Source organism: Gymnoscopelus microlampas (genome assembly GCF_963454915.1).
Source record: "Gymnoscopelus microlampas genome assembly, chromosome: 16".
NCBI classification, from domain to species: domain Eukaryota; kingdom Metazoa; phylum Chordata; class Actinopteri; order Myctophiformes; family Myctophidae; genus Gymnoscopelus; species Gymnoscopelus microlampas.
The window spans coordinates 22,731,974-22,751,420 of record NC_139953.1 but is presented as its reverse complement, the minus strand read 5'-3'; the positions used below and the strand labels follow the sequence as shown (position 1 = coordinate 22,751,420).

The 19,447-nt window shown below is 40.9% G+C and overlaps 2 protein-coding genes across 8 annotated transcripts in view; one reads left to right on the top strand and one right to left on the bottom strand.

Moving 5' to 3' along the window:
• Positions 1 to 152: 152 nt before the first annotated feature.
• Positions 153 to 3,063, bottom strand: mrps10 (mitochondrial ribosomal protein S10). The gene is made up of 7 exons (XM_084082357.1): positions 2,958 to 3,063; positions 2,694 to 2,746; positions 2,039 to 2,102; positions 1,340 to 1,479; positions 1,136 to 1,244; positions 697 to 786; positions 153 to 385 (listed from the first exon to the last, which is right to left on the bottom strand). Exons 1-7 carry the CDS (start codon positions 3,027 to 3,029, stop codon positions 293 to 295), a joined length of 621 nt encoding a protein of 206 aa, XP_083938483.1. The 5' UTR covers positions 3,030 to 3,063; the 3' UTR covers positions 153 to 292.
• A 1,715-nt stretch (positions 3,064 to 4,778) lies between these two features.
• Positions 4,779 to 19,447, top strand: part of tulp4a (TUB like protein 4a) — a 41,588-nt gene continuing 26,919 nt past the window's right edge. For 2 of the 7 annotated variants that reach the window (XM_084082333.1, XM_084082331.1), the window contains exons 1-4: positions 4,790 to 4,810; positions 6,801 to 7,592; positions 8,184 to 8,305; positions 8,735 to 8,876. In XM_084082333.1, coding sequence (XP_083938459.1) covers positions 8,196 to 8,305; positions 8,735 to 8,876 — 252 coding nt within the window. In that variant the 5' untranslated portion in view covers positions 4,790 to 4,810; positions 6,801 to 7,592; positions 8,184 to 8,195. Of the gene's footprint in view, positions 4,935 to 6,800; positions 7,593 to 8,169; positions 8,306 to 8,722; positions 8,877 to 19,447 lie in introns of all 7 variants that reach the window. The other 5 variants (XM_084082332.1, XM_084082327.1, XM_084082328.1 and 2 more) reach the window with 4 other exon arrangements.

Here is a 19,447-nt window from a genome sequence, read left to right as displayed (position 1 = left end):
CAAGTACTGTATATTAATGTAATTTCTTACAGGGTGAAACCACTTTGCTTTTACCTATAGTTAGTATCCAGATTATTCAATAAACAAAAAGTTATAATCATTATTGTGTGCTGGTCCTTTTTTTCTACATTCAAGTAATTCGAGTAATCAAATCCAGAATCCAAATATTTATGTAGCAATGTTGATATAACAAACTACAATAGAAACGCATTGAAACTTTTAAAGATTTATATTTATTGAGGCCTCTCCCCAACACACACGTTTGCTGCAGAGGTAATAAAAATGCAGCTGTTCATGACTGTTCTGATTGACTGGAGTTCTTGTCAGTGGGCTGGTCCTTCCACATGGGTTCCAGAATGTGTTCAGGAATCTTCTCCATAGCTGTCTGAAAACATTGACAATAATGCTGGCGTCATCAAAACAAAGAATATTAAGATACAAAGTACTGTAAAATCCTAAGTGTTCATTTAATTTGGAGAGTGTACATCATGGACTCTGGACATCATGGGAAAAAAAGAAAATAGCAAAGCATTTGACTGTGTACTGTACAAAGAATGATGCAAACAGTATAACATTGGAATTTTGAGTAATTTCAGTTGTCAGTTGTGAGAAAAAAATCTGTTTAAAACAGATTCCGATTGTAAAGGCACTCTCTGGAGTGTCTTTCTGGTGTAGAGCTAATTCATAGAGGCTCACCTTCGAGACCTCCATGGCAACACCTTCTGGTAGATTCCTCTGGATGTATTCAAGGTAAACTTGTGTTGTGGAGCCTGTCATGTGAGACAGCTAGAGAGAGGAGAGGTACAGTACATCAAGTCTCATAATTAATCAGTATTCATGGAAACCATCTTCAGATAAACACACATACACATCAAGTGAGTGTGTGTTGCCAAAGAAAAATTCCCAAATGAACCTAAATGGGTTTTCGTTATGTCGTTAAACATACAGTAATTAATCCATAACACAAATGAAGTGAGTGCAGTGGACTTACAGCCCTGTTTTACTTTTGCATCGAAAATAGCGATCTACAAGCTTACAATGCTGCGACGTGTGGTGAGCTTATAGATCTTCTATTTTTGGTGCGAGACACGGAATGCAACCAAGTATAAATCAGGCATAAGTTCAAGATCCTTACCTCGATGCACCGGAAATGTGTCCTCATCTCATACTGGACCCTATGTTTCTTGAAAATGTGGACGGACTTCAAAAGTGTAAACCTCTCAATGTCCTTGGGAGGTTCAAAACTAAGGTAAACGGAAAAAATATAATTTAAAATAGGACATTAATATTGCTTATAATATTGCTGTTATTTTTGACGTTTTTTTTTCTTGAGACTCACACTTTGCTCAGTGTAATACCAAGCTCCTTGGCTGCCAGAGTAGCAAAGAACTCGTAGCTGTCCAAGACAGCCCTGTCATGACCCTTGACCAACACAGACACTTTTTGGAACAGAGTGTCCGGCTCTTCTGTAACTGTAATCTGAGAAAAATTCAAACAAAGTCCTTGATGAGAAACTTCAGACTATTACTGCTGCTGTGAAATAACTCTTCAAAAGCACAGTGAGTATAGTGTACACATGCCTCCAGTGTGTCCTGTATAGAAATCAGTGGCGTCAGCTCAGCAAAAGCTAAGGTATGGCAAGGTTAGGGTTGCCAACTCCCAGAGATTGAAATAAGGGACACTAATGATGCGCGCCCAGGATAGGTCGGAAAAAGATTATGGGTCAAACAACCCAAACGCATAGAAAACTATGCATTATACCTATATCACAATACAAACACAATGGTCTTACACCTGCATTAGGCTACTATTATTTTTTATTTTTTTGAGACAAGGTAGGGCACCTGCCATACCCAATTGACGCCCCTGATAGAAATATACTTCTAAATACATGAATGTAAGCTTATAGGCTAAAACTACATTTTCAATACCATGTGGTTATCTTAATTGCCTCCAATTGTGCAAAAATACATCAGTTTTTAATCTCAAGTTGTCATATAAACAGCTTGTGGTGAGAAAAGAACAATGCCTCACTGACCTCACTCGACCAAGATGCAATTCCAGAATGAAAGGAAGCTGTTGGTGCCAGTAGGAGCTGTGGTCTAAAGCCAGGAAAAGAACAGTTTATAACATCAGCTGTCAATAGTTCTCAGTACAAGTAAATCTAATGTGCTTGAGGAAGTGGACTGCATTAATATTGAGGTTTTCACCATACTGTAAGTAGCCTTCTTGGAGATAAATAAAGTGTTGGTGCCTTGATTCCAATCATAAAACACCAACTAATATGCACCAGTTTTTGGTTAAAACACAGTATTGCCTATATTTCGCTGTACCAAAACACAGTCCAAATGATGGAACCATCTCAAAACTATTTACTAGGATTATCGTCGCAATAAATAAAAGTCATAAATAATGATTTATATTATAAATCATTATAAGGAGTAGGCAAGCTTATCTCAAAATTGGTGTTATTATACATTTTATAATAACACCAATTTTGAGATAAGCTTGCCTACTCTTTACTCTCTAAAGCGGAAATCCTCACTGACAGGAGAACCAGTAGGATATAACAGCAGGTGGGTGCAATATATTAGTAAGACTTATAGTATTGTTATTAATGTATTAAGTATTATTATACTGGCTTCATTTGGCTTCATTTTATAACACTTGACTTGGGATAAGACAACACCTACCGCCGGGTTATACACCTCCGATGATCTCCACAGTTGCTCAGGCCTCTTGTTCCCTAAAAACAATAACAAATGCCACATTAACAAACTTTAAAAACAAAACTAGAACTAGAATAAGAATAATATCTGAGGGCTCAGAGGCCCTTAAGACTGGGAGAATCACAATTGAGCTATTTATTTAAATATTCCTAACTTGCAACTTTGTCCTGCAAAACACATTTGTGTGATAGTGAGGAGCAGAATAAAAACATAATACCACAACGTTACCAATATTGAGATTCCTGCAAAGATCCTTGACGAAGAGCAGATCTGTCGACTGACAGACATGGGGGCAGCCATGATGTTTGAGAGAACAGAACCAGCGAGATGAATTGTCAATGCTGCCGCCATGTGGACAGGATGATATACTGCTGGGGCCAGTTGCACCACCTCACACTAAATTCAAACTTAGCCTAGTTATAGCTTAAACACATTCAATCCGGGAAAGTATCTCTGTCATTTTAGATTTCTTTGGCTATTCAAAAATAGCAGATCATTGCCTTTTATATTGTTGGCTGCTGCGCTTGTGTCATTGGTGATGTCAGGCATATCCATATATGGAGTGGGTGATGTCAGTTATGCTCAAAGATGGGTCTATGATGTCAGTCCTGGACGTTTCGGTTAGCTCCATATATGGGGTTCCAGGAGAGGTTCTCTGATGTCAGAGCTAGGTATGTTAGTTATCTCCATGTATAGAAGTCTTATTTTCAAATAATTCTAGTGGAGTAAAAGTACAATATTTGTCTCTGAGTTACTAAAAATTGTAAATACTCAAGTAGTAACTTGAGTAAATGTACTTGGTTACTTTCCACCACTGGCAACATTTTATAAGAGTTTAGCTGTGGTTGAAGCAAGGTGGATAATTCCATGCATAATCCTCATCAAAGGATGAATGGAAATACGCCTTAGTGGATGAGTCATTAATTATACTGTGTCAACCTTTATTTCTTATGGCAACCACTGCACTTTTTACTACTCGGCAGAGAAGACAACGGAATCAATTCTCCCCATTTAATTTGGAAGCAAAGAAAAAAACTAAGTTATATAAAAAAATAAAATAAGAAAGAAGTGTGTGTGTGTGTGTGTGTGTGTGTGTGTGTGTGTGTGTGTGTGTGTGTGTGTGTGTGTGTGTGCGCGTGCGTGCGTGCGTGCGTGTTGCGTGCCTGTGTGCCTGCGTGCGTGCGTGCGTGCGTGCGTGTGTGTGTGTGTGGTGTGTGTGTTTTTTGTTGTGTCTATGTTTGTTTGTGTTTGGGAGGGGGGGTGGGGTGGCATGTTATTCTTTTTTAGTTTTTTTGTATCTTGATTTAAGTTTGTACTGCCTAAAATAAAAACGACTAAATCATCAAAAAGGTAGAAATATTACGGCACATATGATATATCCTATTTTTGTCTTATTGTGTCATTATAATGAATTAAGCACAGATCAGAAATCACAGTGTTTCCAGGTTTCTCCCTCCATCATCATCATGTGTCACCCAGTCACGTGACAGGGTGGTCGGGTCGGGCCCTGCCAGTTCCAGTGGCAGCAGCGGACTCTCTCTTTCCCAGGTGTTTCGCCCAGGTGGGCGTGGTTTTGAGGTTAGGATAAGGCAGTGGTTCCCAAACAGTGGGTCGCGGACCCATTTTTATGGGTCGCGACTCGAAAGTAAATATCCCTATATATATATATATATATATATATATATATATAGATAGATATATATTTCAAACGTTTTTCAATTTCCTTTTCGTTTCTTTTCTTCACAATTATTCATTAAAAAAATCTAAATTCCATTCAAAAATACATTTTAAAAAAACTTTAGAAGTAGTGAAAATAGCAGATCTACAAGCTATGTGTGCAATGTGTTGTGAGCTTGTAGATCGGCTATTTTAAACTAGTTTGGGTCCCGGGGAAGATATCACATTTCTCTTTTGGGTCACGACCAAAAAAGTTTGGGAACCACTGGGTTAAGGCGTCATTCTTTTCTGTGAGGTTTAGGGTTAGGTCTAGGCATATAACCACGCCCTCCTGGGCGAAACACCAAAGACAGTAGAAGTCCCGTGGCAGCAGAGCAGAGGAAGGAACACACAGACCAGACGAGGTAAGGACAGCAGCTCTTCTCTTCACAGGACCATTGATCATTCTCTATTGACCGCATGCCTCTCATCATCTCAACACTCTGACGCCTCGCATGATGATCTCTCGCGCTTGGTGTAATAGATGATGTATGTTTTACAACAAATCAACAGCAACCTCTTTTAAAGAACCAGCAACATCCATTGAAGCTAACCTGCTAGCCACACACAGAGAGAGAGAGAGAGCGAGAGAGAGCGAGAGAGAGAAGGCTAGCTGAATGCCAGTGATGATGATGATGATGATGATGGTGGTGGTTCAGGTTCAGCTAATAGTTGCTAGTCAGTTAGCATTCTTTGTGAGTTGGCTAGCTCAGCTATAGCTGGGCTAGCAAACTCACAAAGAATGCTAACTGACGGTAGTCAATGTAACTGTGAGGGTGTACAAATGGAACCACAATCCATTTGGTTCCATACAGATGGATGAACTAAACACTGAGGATTACTGTTGTTTGTTGTTGTTGTTGTTGTTGTCTAACCCTCCTCCCCAGGCTATTTGGCTATAAGAGGTAGCCAATGATGGTTGATGATGGGTGCTTTTATTTGGATCCTCGGCTATAGTCAATGCACACAAATCCTGAGTGTTAGATTCAACTGTAAGTTAAATGAAGACTGCATTTTGCAGGCAGTGGAAGCAGCATCGCCCCCCCCATCCGCTGCGCAACAATAACCTAATGTATTTTATTTATTTTAGGAAAGATGTTGAGGTTTTCTCTGTTGACGTCTTAATCTGATTTAAAATGTTGTGTTTATGAGCGATCGTGTAACTGCACTGATACATAATAACTAACGTTTACGACCAGCTAGAGATATAAGTCCAGTCAGTGTGTCTATGGCTTTTATTGTCTAATGACGTACACTTACTGCTCGGGTCTTCTAGGGATCATTCGCCGATGCATCTGTCTGTCTCTCAATCTGCATCCTTATGTCTGTCTGTCTTTCAGTCTTTCATCCTTCTGTCTGTCTCTAATCTTGTCTGTCAATCTCCATCCTTGTAAATGGCTGTAGCCTATGTCTTTCAGTCTGCATACTTATGTCTGTCTTTCAGTCTTTGATCCCTCTGTCTGACTCTGTCTGTGTCTAATCTTGTCTGTCAATCTCCATCCTTGTATCTGTCTGTAGCCTTTATGTCTTTCAGTGTCCCTTCCCTCTTAACCCCTCTGCCACCCCCCACTCTTTCTTGCTCCCGTTTTTACGACACTCGCTCCTGAATCTCTCTCTCTTCAGCCTTGATTAAACAGCCAATGCAACGCTGTTGAGTCAATAAGTTGCATTATATTCTACATTAGCCTTGGATCAAGACTATCATAGATGTATTTTATCGAGTCTGACTTTTACTTTCGTATCTACGATAGTATTGGCTAGCAGTAGCACCCCCCAGTGCGTCCTGCACTTTCACCAGTAAAGCCCGTACTTCTCCGCACATGTAAAGATAAAATGTATAAGGTGCTTACCCGGTTGTCGCACATGTTAACTCGCGCTTCGGAGTCTTTGTGCAATGTATTAGTCCGTATGTTTCAATAAATAAGTGTTTTAATCCCGTCTGTGAGACTGTGTCGGATTCTGTTGGAAGTTCCCTGTATTCCTCAATGGGTGGTAGTGACGGGGCGCACCCGGTGAAAGCCGGAATTACGCTAAATGTAAACAGGAAGTAAACGAGGGAGAAAACATGGCGTTCAGGCACAGTCGGAATTAATACACTTATTTGTTGAAAAATACGGACTAATACAGTGCACAAAACCTCCGAAGCGAACGTTAACATTTGGGGCAACCGGGTAAGCACCTTTTATATATTTTCTTAGTACATGTACGGGCTTTACTGGTGAAAGTGTAGGACGCACTGGGTGGTGCTAGCCAAGACTATCGTAGATACGAAGGTAAAAGTCGAGACTCGATAAAAAATACAAATATGATAGTCTTGATCCAAGGCTGATTCTACATAATGTGTTTGTTTGACAGCGGTTGTTCACAGGGCATGTTTTGTTGTGTGTTATTGACTCCATCACCAGTCCTCCATGGGATCCCATCCGACGTCCAGCAGGTTGACGTAATGACGCTGCCGGGCGAAGCGGCGCTGCTGTGGGTTGACAGCTGACGAGGAGAGGAGTCCCTGCTCCTCCTCACACTGGCAGCTCTGCTCTGGAGAAAATCACATTACAGGAACAAATGGATCATACGCAACTTAATTGGAAACATTGGGGAGTTTTCGGACTAACAGTGGCTGCTTTACACATCTAAAAAGTGGACACGGATATTTTTTGTCTATAGTGTTTTTTTCCGACGTGTATGAGACTCGGGTTGATCTCTTTGTTTTTGTTCCATGGCTGTAACGGTGCACCACGGAGACAAAGTGCTTCGGTGATCTGACTGTTTATTTTCTACTGTAATGTGTCGCCTAGTCATTGATCATCAGCACCACGGCGGCAGCTCATCACAATGACTTGAACGCGTGCCTCCCCCCCCACCTTTTTATGCAATGTGGACTACATTGTTATTATTATTATCTTTAACTCGCGGTCCAGTAATCTTATAAGCAAGCATCACTTTGTGTTGCTTTGTGAGCATATCTTTTTTTTAGATCGGCATCGATAAACAAGTCTATGTGAATCGGACAGTCCGAGGGGACAATCTGAAGTCTAGAGCTACTATGCACCGTTGCCGCTGTGTGGTCATCATCTCCGCCAGGGAGGAGAAGCGCTCATAAAGGAGAGTTGTGGTCCTGGTCGGAGAAGAGTGGCGCTCTTCTCTCAGGTATATGACTGTCATCATGACATTTTACTTGACGACTAATTGTCATACAAATAATTACAATAAACGATTTAACCAAAACCCCATATGGCTAGGCTAACCGGAGTCCCTCAGGGCTCAATACTTGTGTATTTTCGGGTTTCCGTTATTGTGGGGAAAGCTTTCGCTGAAAATAGTGAGCTTGTCGATCTGCTATTTTCAGCGAAAGCTTTCCCCACAATACTGCTACTGGGGTTTAAGTCGTTAATTGCGTTTTTGGCATTGAATATTGGAACATTATGAATAAAAAATCTGTTAGGACTTTTAGGCTTTGCAAACAATAATTGCACAGGGCAGATGACAAATAACAAAAAAAATACAAAAAAATGACTTTCTTTAAAACAAATAGTGGAAATATTAGATCTACAAGCTCATAACGTGCCTACACCCCCATATATATATATATATATATATATTTTTTTTTCTTCTTTTTTTAATATTAGAGAGAAAAAAGTTGTGGAAACTATTGTGAATATTATCCCAAATAATTGCAATCATCTCAAATAATTGTGATTAGGCGATTATGTAATAATTGTGACAGGCCGACACTTCCAGGCGGCAGGGAGGATGTTCGCGGCGGTGGAACATGGACCGGTCCTCTGCAGTGACTCCAACATCCTCTGCCTGTCGTGGAAGGGCCGCGTGCCCAAGAGCCAGAAGGAGAAGCCGGTGTGCAGGTAGGGCTGCCGCGGTGATGACATTTTACTTGACGATTTAATTGTCACTCAAATAATTGAGATCAACGAACTTAATAGTGTTTTTGGTATTGAGCATTGGGACATATTCATAAAAATGACATTTGTTTGGTGTTTAGGCTTCATAAACGAATGTCGTTGCACAGGCTGAGGCTAGATATTACAAATTACTGAACTATACAAAGAAATGATTGTCATATTTAATAACTTTATTCTTTGTTTAAAAGATGTTTACAAATAGTGGAAATAGTCGCGTCAAACTCACAATGCGTCACATCGCTATTCTTTTGAAAATGCATGAAGTGAACAAACATTTTCCAACATGGAGACGATTATGCAAAAATAATTTCAATTATCTCAAATAATTGCGATTAGGCGATTATGTAGTAATTGTGACAGGCCTGTGTGCAGGAAGCGATACTACGAGGAGGGCTGGCTGGCCACCGGGAATGGGAGAGGAGTGGTCGGGGTTACGTTCACATCCAGCCACTGCAGGAGGGACCGCACCACCCCGCAGAGGATCAACTTTAACCTCAGAGGACACAACAGTGAGGTAAGCAAAGGTTCTTTTGGAAAGAAAGTCAGAGATGGACAACCTATTTCTGTAGACTCAACAGGACAGAAACGGAATGAAAATACAGTGTAAATTACTTTAATTAAAATACTTTGCTTTGTGTAGCAGCCTATAGGTTACACAACATTCTGATGCTGTCAAAGTGTACTATGCTTCCAAGATCATGTTCTGATTGTAAAGATCTGCTGAGTAACGTTTAGGCCTGTTCACTGTCACAGTGGTTCTCAAAGTGGGGTCCAGGGACCATCAGGGTTCAAATGGTAACAAATGGATCCTTACGGGTCCATTTGGTTCCATTTGTACACTCTCAGAGTTATGGGGTCCTTGAAATGAAAAGGTTTGAGAACCACTGTGCTATCATACAGTATGTAGGCTATACGCATTCAGTGCTGGCCATGAGTAAGGCTCACACACACAGCCCCTGTGTTTTTACTGTGAGTGGATGTATTACTGTGGGTCAGATGGACCAAGGTGCTGTGTCAGCATTCCATAAGGCAGCTGACTGGAGAGTGGATGGAACCCCGCAGAGAGGGAGTGAAGCACAGCAGATATGTTGTGGGACTGTGCCCACTTGAATAGGCTCCAAATGCTGATATGCCTGTTGTTTTGTTCATAGTGATGTAGGGGAGAACAGACCCAGCTTACCCCCCAGTATATACAGTATGTAGTTATGTACCCTTTTTGTTGGAAAAGGTTTGCCCATCTCTCTCTTTAAGCTCATGTGAATTCAATTCTTAAGGGTGCTTCAAGTGATTATTATTATTTTATTTGTATTTACTATTTTATACGTGTTAAATGTTTTTTTAGATTCCCATAGTAAATGTGTTCAGTATCAGGGGAATAGATAATGACATATTGATGGTGGTGACGTATATATATATATATATATACACACACACACACACACACACACACACACACACACACACACACACACACACACACACACACACACACACACACACACACACACACACACACTGTGTGTGTGTGTTTGTGGTCATTGGCAATAACCACAATTATATAACTAGCTCGGATCTGTCTTCAACTTCTATGTTTGGTTGCGCCATGTTGTTTAGCATGATAATGTGGCCTATTTTTGTAGCTTTTTTTTCTTTTCTTTCTCACTTTTACTTGGCTAAGAATTCTCCCCTATATCCGCCTCCCTTACACTAACTTCAGTACTGAAATTGATGATGTCTTTTCCACTCCCCACTCTATATTTGATATAAAGCAATAAATAAGCGCTTTGGGAAATGTGAAATCCATCATTTGTCCGCCCTGTGCATAATTCGGTGTCCCTGACAGTCTGGAAATTACACCGCCTAATGAATTCTGTCAGGTTATGACATATCAGCTCACTCACATCGATATTCCAGTTCTGATGACCCAAGAAACCCAATCGGCTTGGGAATTGGTGGGGTGGCTGTGGTTGTAGAAAGGAGGTTTGCGTAGAAAAGGGAAGGTGAGGTCCCTTGTGGTATTGAGGTGCGTTCCGTCGTGTTGATGTGAATACTAGCTGGTACTGGTGCACTGGTGTGAATTTGCTCTTGAAAACCTTTAGACCACCCGTAACCACTTAAGCCCTGATATTTTTTGAAAACAGGCGATCTGCAGGCTGCAATGCGAAGCGTTATGAGCTTATAGATTTGCTATTTTTGAAGATTTTTTGTTTTTTATTTTTTCCCGCCTATAATGACATCCACAAAATGATTTCCATCAGCCAGTTCCTTGTTATTTTTAACACCAGGCGTTATATTTTCCTTTTATATGCACGAGACGAATGCTTGATGTCAACAACATGCATGTTGATCAACACTTAAACAGAGACACAGTAACAGATTCTGCATTGCTTTGGAGCTGCCAGTGTGAACGCAGCTTAAACGCTGCAACTAATATGTATAGAGGCCAATACACAGTCAACCACATAGTCCAGAGCAGGGGTCTTCAACAGGGGGTCCGCAACCCCTAGGGGGTCCTCAGAGTTATTACAGGGGGGCTACCAAATGTTTTTACATTAAAACAGCTTGAACCCTAGCCTCCCTATTCTGGGGGGGGGCATTAGCCAAAAGTAGCAGCTCTACAAACTCACATTAACCACTTGTTAATGCGTTGTGAGCTTGTAGATCTGCTATTTTTGGCTACAATTTGGTGTAAAGCGCAAAACAGCAGCCAAAGGTCAAGTTTAGTAAGTATTGAGTGTTTATAAAAACAAAAGTCTGTTTGCTCATTATCTTATATATTAATGTGTTGGATTCATGTTAATGTGTATTAGAAAGGAAAAACATTTACTGAAGATGCTATGCTAAGCTATCTATGAAAAATATTAAAAAAAACGTATCTGCAATACAATTTTATACATTATGTAGTGGGGGTCCCTGCATCATTTCTCTCTCAGCTAAGGGGTCTTTGACCTGAAAAACTTTGAAGATCCCAGGTCTAGAGAGAATAACATGGAATGTGACCTGTTACAAACTGAAAAACATGTTTTCAAACCGCAACCTACAAATCCTACTCATTATACCTTTAACACTGATCCTTCAGCAGTAAATGTAGAGGTGTCCCCTGACACAACATGTTCTTCTAAAGTATCGTCATATTCAGCATTGTCATTGTGTTTGACAAGTGTCCTTTTCACACAAATCAACCTCGCTCACATTATGAAAGAGCACACTAAAATGCAACATGAGCTCATCCAGTAGGAGTCAAGTCCTGCCAAGGTCAGTGTTGCCAGCAGCATAGGAAAAAAAATCTTTATAACTGATGGTCTAAACCTGAGTGTCCTGGGATCACTTTAAAATTAGTGAATTTCTGAATGGATGCGTTTCTGGACTTTGGCCAATACGGGCTTTGTAGGAAAGACAGAACAAACGGGGCATAACCACATTGTGGGTTAGGTGTTCAGTTTCCAAAGATGACACTCATGACGAGTCCTTTGAGGACACCTATACATCCTCAAAAGAACCTTTCACCCTTTAGTGTCCCTCAGAGGAACCTTGGTGCAAATGTATGCACTAAGGTTGTATGAGCACCAAATGGCATAATAGAAACATATCATTGCTCTCAGGCAGAAACCTTGTATATCCATATTTACAGAAATTTAAAAAATACGTTTTTTTTTCTTCACAGATTAATTCCCTATTTTGTCATACAAAAGTAGCTAAAATAGCTGTTGTACAAGCTCACAACATGTTGCATACATTGTGAATCTTAAAATGGAATATTAATAACACTTTAGCAACACCAATCTTGTATGGGGGTCCCTGGCATAAATATTTCAAATTGAGGTCCGCGGCCAGGTGGCTGAACAAGAGTCACTTTGCTTCACTAGAAGAGCTTTAGTGAAGCTGAGTTATGTGACCACACTGTAGTGACTGTTCTCCTGTTCCTGCTGAGGTGGACATCTCAAAGAGCTCTTGTACAGTTAATGAGAAGATTGCCCAAGCACTGTTGAAGGTCCCTAATGAGTGTTCGTCCTCCCTGTGTTTGTTTCCCCTCAACAGCCCTGAAAGGTAATTATAAGTTAGTAGCTTTAAAGAGTGCGAGGTATACTAAGCTTAAAGCTTTACCTGCATTTATGTTCGTAGGTGCCATTCCTATCCTCATCTGTGTTGTTTTCTTCTTCCACAACCATTTTTCTTTCTTTTACTTTTTTTTTAAAGGTGAAACCGGTGAAACCGGTTAAAGGTGAGACCGGTGTGTCTTCCGCAGGGCAGGGACTTCATGGAGGCCATGGCCACCATGCCTCCTCAGTTTGGCCATATGCCCTTAAAAAATGTCCTAGCCGATATCACCATGTCTCCTCTGCCTCTATCCTGTCGATACAGTTTTTAGATAACGATGTCTTTTGTTGAGATTCTGAATTCTTAACTCCCCCTGACTCCCCATCTTCAAACAAGCACACTGACTCTGATTAGTCCAGGGCTGAGCATATATGAACTTTTGACTAAAATATTGGAAATTTCTTTGTAAATACCAATACATTATTTTGTGAAATAACTAACTTTATTTATCTCACTGATATTTGTATTGAAATAGAATCACCCTTAAAGGGATAGTTCACCCAAATAATTACTTTTTTTTCTATCGATTAGTCACCCCATGGAGACTTCAATTCATGGATCGTTTTTGTCGCATTCCTAAGCCAATAATTTGATGTCCAGCGGACTGGTAGGCAGCGGTTCCGGTAGGAGACACAAAGAGTCTCCCTTTGTGTCTCCCACCGGAACCGCTAACGGTCATCAAATTATTGTCTTAGGAATGCGACAAAAACTAAAAAGTATCCATGAATCGATGAACTATCGGGTGAACTATCCCTTTAACTGTTTAACCTTTCAAATCAATGAATTATTTCTGTGGCCTTACCCCTAAAATGAAATTCCAGGCCTGGTCTGCCCTACTCCCAACATGTATTTACCACAGGCTGATGTTGATGCAACCCAATGGTTTATTTGGCACATTATATAATGGAATAAAGAGGCATTATAGTCAATCTATTAAATGTTCTTTAATAATTTGGACATGACCCATTTATGAACCCATCTGTTAAAAAAATCAGTAATTACTGCAATTCAAAGTGTTACATCAAAATGTATTTCTAAATAATCAATGAAGCACGATATTTACACATTTATATGACATAAGTACACTACATGCTTGTGTTGTGCACTCGCACCTCAACCCCCCCAACGGCTTTGTCTACAACAGCACTTGGCAGTTTCATTAAGCCATCTAGAATGCCAGCAAGACTCTTTGGTCTAAAAATATGTCTTCCAGAGACAGACCAAAAAGGGAAATTGGAAAGAAAATTGGCCGTAGATGCTTTGATACTATTTTTAAATCCTAATTTCGACAAATGAAAATTGCAGACCTTTTTTTCACAGGGGTGTGTGTGTGTGTGTGTGTGTGTGTGTGTGTGTGTGTGTGTGTGTGTGTGTGTGTGTGTGTGTGTGTGTGTGTGTGTGTGTGTGTGTGTGTGTGTGTGTGTGTGTGTGTGTGTGTGTGTGTGTGTGTGTGTGTGTGTGTGTGTGTGTGTGTGTGTGTGTGTGTGTGAAAAGAATAAATAAAGATAAAGTGATCAGTGGTAGTCTATTTCTGATGCTGCAGAAAAACATCTGGGACTTGACATTAGAGCATATCGGTACGCATATGTGTCGAATTTGAAGTCAGTCGGTTGAACGGTTGATACGTGAATTACAGACGTACATACGTAGATGTACCAAACACGTGCCTTCTCTTGGTTTTAAGTGGCCTAAATACTGATCTGCACTGCACCCTGATCAGAAACTCACCGTGAAGCTCTATATTGCTATTTAAATGTCGATTCTATACATTACAGGCTACATTTACCTCTATATGGGACCAGTGGCAATACCACTTAGTTGCTGGTAGTCTGAATGGCCATTTGGACTTTTATCTCTGTTGCACAATGTGAGAGAAAGTAGAGCACTAAGTGACAATGAATCTCAAGGGGAGATTTCTTCTTTTTTTTTTTTTTTACCTTTGCTGCTAAAAATATGAAACGCATTCTGCCTCAGCAGAATGTCAGTATGTGTGTTGAGACTGCAAAAGCTATGAGATGAGAGGAAGCGTTGTTTGAGTCAGTGACGCATATCCACTGTTAACGTGTACGACTTTGTTTAGTTTATATACAAACACACTCACTCTCGTTCCTAGACTTTTCTAATAACTGAATTGCCTTTTTTACCATGTGATTGTAGAGTCTAATAAAATACAAATATGTGATGTCTAAAACGTGCCTTATCTTGGTTTTACGTGGCCTATATACTGATCTGCACCATAATCAGATCAAATGGCACTAGCACAGTCTTAGACCAAGATTCATGGTCTAAGTCATACCTCATACCTCTGATGAAAGTACTTCCATCAGTATTATTGTGAAGTGAAATAATGAAGATTTAATGGTATATAGTCCGAGTACCTCTGTCGGACTTATTTACCCCCCACCTTCCTCCCTGTACTCCCAGATGAGTCGTATGACGTTTCCATGCATTTAAAAAGCCATTTCCTGGCGGAACCCCATGAATAAATCAGTGTACATCTCCAGTAGAGAAGGCACACAGGGACAGCCACTGATCTGGGACCTTTATGGCGTTGTTAAAAATGGGTTTGGTGGAGAGGGTGGGGCGCTGGAGTGACTACAGTGATGCTGCCCATCTGGTCTCATTAGTCAAGTCTGAACGGAACAGTGGTCACTGGTCAGTCATGATGGATTGTAACTAGGGGTGCAACAGTTAATCGAAGCAAATAATCGATTTGGGGGGAATTTGAAAATTTGTTTTAATTATAGAAAAATAGCCGATGTACAAGCTGAGCTTGCTATTTTTGTGTGACACTGTCCTACAACAAAGTATTAAATAAGGCTTAAGTGGTTAATCAATTAGAGTTTTTTCACTTTGATTTGTTGATACTATATAAAGATCAAACAAATGATTTAAGAAAACACTTCTATTACTCTATTCATCGAAAAAGTAATTGATAGAATAATCGCTAGGAGAATAATCGATAGTTGCAGCACTAATTGTAACAAAACGGTGGCAATATTTTGTTTCTGATCCTGAACCTGAGCAAGTGATTTCAACCATGATCTGTATTCTCATAACCCTCCTCAACTTTTCCACCATCTGCTCACAGACGCTTGTCGGTGTTGCGCTGCCGTGTCTTCCCGCCGCCGCTCAAGGCTATCGTTGCTGTCGAGCAGAAACCTTTTATCACCATATCTGAACTTTTTTATGTTCTTTCATAAATGTATTCCCTACTTCGTCGTACAAGAGTGTCGTGCAAAATTTACAAGCTCACAAAAATGATTAACAAGAGCTTGTGACTAAATAATAACTGCATTGGATTCATTGGAACACACATTCTGTTTTCCATTTCCTGAATTTTCCTTTGGACATACAAGGTTTCTGCCTTACAGTAATTTTATAGCTCGATCCTCCTCCAACCGCTGCTGATTCCCCCTGTCTGTCTGTCTACCCTTGCTTTCCTCGTGGCAACTGATCCCGTTTCTTAAGTCACTGTTCTCCACTACTCGGAACTCTTGACCATAGAAGCTTGTCTCAGGCGAGAGAATGTGTGAACTTGTGCTGTATGCCATTGGCTCTGACCGAAGTGCTTAGCGGTTACAGCATTAGCACTGTAGCATGCTAATCCATCCCTGAAGAGGACGTGTTGCATAACGTGCACAAACATGTCCTCCCCCAGGTGCAGGTGTATCTGTGTTTGCTGGAAAGTTTCTGAGAGAGGGAGCGGTTGGCCTGTAGAGATAGTTGCTGCTTTGTTTCCAGTTTGGCCCACTTTCTTCAATGTTTTTTCCCAAATCGCCTTGCTTCCCTTAATAAAGTTTTATTCCTTTTATGACCTAGACTAGTACCAGAACATTCTGCAACTTAGTTTGTGTTGCCTACATGTGATATTAAAAATGGATTTGTGTAGCCTTCTCGCAGAAAAGGTTACAAACAAAAATTGAACTACATACTCACTGATTATTTAAGTTTGGGGAAAAACCTGTCTTGTCACTTGAACGGTGGTGACCTGCGCGCCGTGACTGCACCCATGTGCTGATGCCCTAACTGTGTCCTTACACTCCTGCTGACTCTGATGAAACATGCAGCTGTCCCTTGATTTGATTTTTGTCCCCTCGGTGCAGTTGCTTGGGTCAGTGGCCGCCCTCTGATTCTCAGTCAGGGAACGGGCCTGCACTGACAACTAGGGCTGGCCCCGAACATCTGAAGATTCAAATGTTTGTTGTTCTATTGGCATTGGCATTTGGATCTCAATTACAAGGTTCAGACTTTTGGTTAGTTATTTATTCATTTAGTTATTTATTTCTGGCTTGCAGGGCTGATTACCCCGTACTTTGCTAGTAATCCGGTTTAGACAGGATACGGAAACGGTCTGTGTATGTGTGCATTCATGTAGGGCATAGCAGTGGCGGACATTTTCTGGTTCCACTCCAAAATAGTCAATGCTTTTTTCCCATTGACATTTCCAAAACTATTTATTAAAATTATTTTAAGCCTAGAATCAAGCCTGGTGAATCATGACCATAAAACGTTTCATTCTGTGAAAAAGCTTTTTTGAAAACGGCAAAACAAAGGGTATTTATTCAATATAGTATATCATAAATAAATATAAAATTAAATTAAATTAAATATAAAATGTAATTAAATTAAATAAAATGTGTTTTATGGTCATGATTCACCAGGACCCTGGATGGCTTGATTGAATTGATATAAATGGGGGCTCTTCTAGACCACATGAGCACAGAGCAGTAAATAGAAACCAGGGTCTCCACAGCAGGAAGACTGATGACGCGAGTATAAGTTTAATGTTCGGATACATTGGTAGCTTAGCATCGCTATCAAGCTACATTAAAAGGCTGCCGACTGTCGGTTGTCACACCAGCATGAATTAACATAGGATGCTCATAGAAATGAGCCTAGATGCATATCAATTGTCCATTGTGTGACCTGTAGTGTAGGTGTTAAGCGACAGGCGAGTGACGTCATTCAAATAGAGTGCAACCACTTTCCAAATCACCAATGCAACCCTGATGAAGAGTCTGTGTTTACCGTTATTTAAGCTAGGCTATTTATGCTAATAACACAGATGACATGACGTTCGTGCACATGCAGCAACGGATAATAGGTTCGAATGTTGCAGGACAGGTATCAATGAATGTTCAGTGCACGTAAGAAGCCTTGGTCTCAGAACCTGCAGCCTCTGTCTCTTATTTGTCAGGAAGGGCTAGAGATGATGATAATGATGAATGCGCACATGCATCTGTGCCCGCACCGTGCTTGGATCGGACCTGTTCCAGCTTGTCATTCACTCTAATTTTGTAGATGTCTAGCCATGGGATGTTAACACCATATTGGGTGGGATATTAACACCATATTTTGTCAGTTCCACCAGCCTCATGGAACTGGTCTGTTGAAAATGTGCTGGATTTAGACACCCAATTCAGAAGGGTGCTGTGGCAGGTACAACAGAAGTAATTTCTCCACCCTGCTGTTTTGCGTGTTTTTGTTTGTCTCTTACTGGCTAGCCATCCGGCCTCTGTGTCCTGTGACTGCCCAGTCTTATCCTGTCTGTCTCCATGTGACGTCTGATCCCCTAAATCGCAGCGTCACAGTTAGGCTGTCAGCTGTCCCCCCTACGGGCTGACTGACCAGCTCAGACTAAGCCCCACGCTGGGCTAAATTTACAGTTTACACACACACACACACACACACACACACACACACACACACACACACACACACACACACACACACACACACACACACACACACACACACACACACACACACACACACACACACACACACACACACACACACACACACACACACAGGGATAGGGATTATGTCAGGGAGGGGCAGAGTGGGCACATGCACTCTTGCATGGCAAAAGTATTCATAAACTACTGTGCTAAGTTGGTTGTTTGGTGACATCAAAGTTATGTTTGTGTGTGTGAATGAGCATTATTGCTATTACACACATACACACACACACACACACACACACACACACACACACACACACACACACACACACACACACACACACACACACACACACACGCACACACTCATGTAGAGTTGAATTGGGTCAGATAATACCATGAATCAGCCTAAATTTTGCTTAAACAGGGTTCCTGCAATGTAATTAATTACCTTTGACAGTGTTGCCGAAACCTGTTCAATTTACAGTTTTTTTTAATTTGGCCCATAGTAAACTATGGGCCCAAGCTAGGCAGCATTACTCTGTGTTTACTGCAGCCATCAGGTGACTGCTGCAGCTGAATGATAGATAACTAGGCTTTTCTGTGGTGTGTGGATATGGTCAGCTCATTCAAAATAACATGGGGACCACTCACTGGACCAGTGCTGCAGACATAGTCGCATTGTCTCCCTGGTGGCTTGTATAGGCCTATAGAGTTGCATTAGGATTTATGTCACTGGGAGTAAAAGTGAGAGCACTGTAAATCTACCTCACAGATCACCTTACCGCACACACCTCTGACTGAGGGCCCAGGGCCAGGAGATCGATGAATGTTATTGTAGCCGGTCACTTTTTGAGCCCTGTGGGGCAAAAGAATGTGTCTCGAGGTTTCCAGGGAGTTGGTGATGTATTGGGTTGTCTGTAATAAACATATGAGCTGTTGTTTGCATTCAGTGAATGCATGCATAGTGTGTGTGTGCCCATGTTGGTGAGAGACAGATTGCATTCACTGACACAAATTGGAGTGCATACAACATTTTCAACAACATGCAAGACAGTGATGCATCCTCTATTCCCAGCATTGCTGATTTATCACAGAATCATCTTCTTGCCAGATTGTTTGTACTATGCATTTACTTTTCCAAAACAAACTCAACAAATGACCAGTAGCAGCACCTGAAACTATTGAGTATATGGACAGTTAGTTACAGTACCTGACTGTATCATTACTCATTACAAATATTGTTGCCCCACTCAAATTTAAAGGATACATATTTGCCCGTTGACTACAGTGTATTTCT

Bases quoted from the DNA above. Each gene is read 5' to 3' on its own strand.
- mrps10 (XM_084082357.1), bottom strand. From the start codon at position 3,029: ATGGCTGCCCCCATGTCTGTCAGTCGACAGATCTGCTCTTCGTCAAGG. The intron at 2,747-2,957 runs GTAACGTTGTGG...TATTGTTTTTAG, and splicing joins TTGCAGGAATCTCAATATTG to GGAACAAGAGGCCTGAGCAA. The intron at 787-1,135 runs GTAAGGATCTTG...TCCTCTCTCTAG, and splicing joins CACATTTCCGGTGCATCGAG to CTGTCTCACATGACAGGCTC.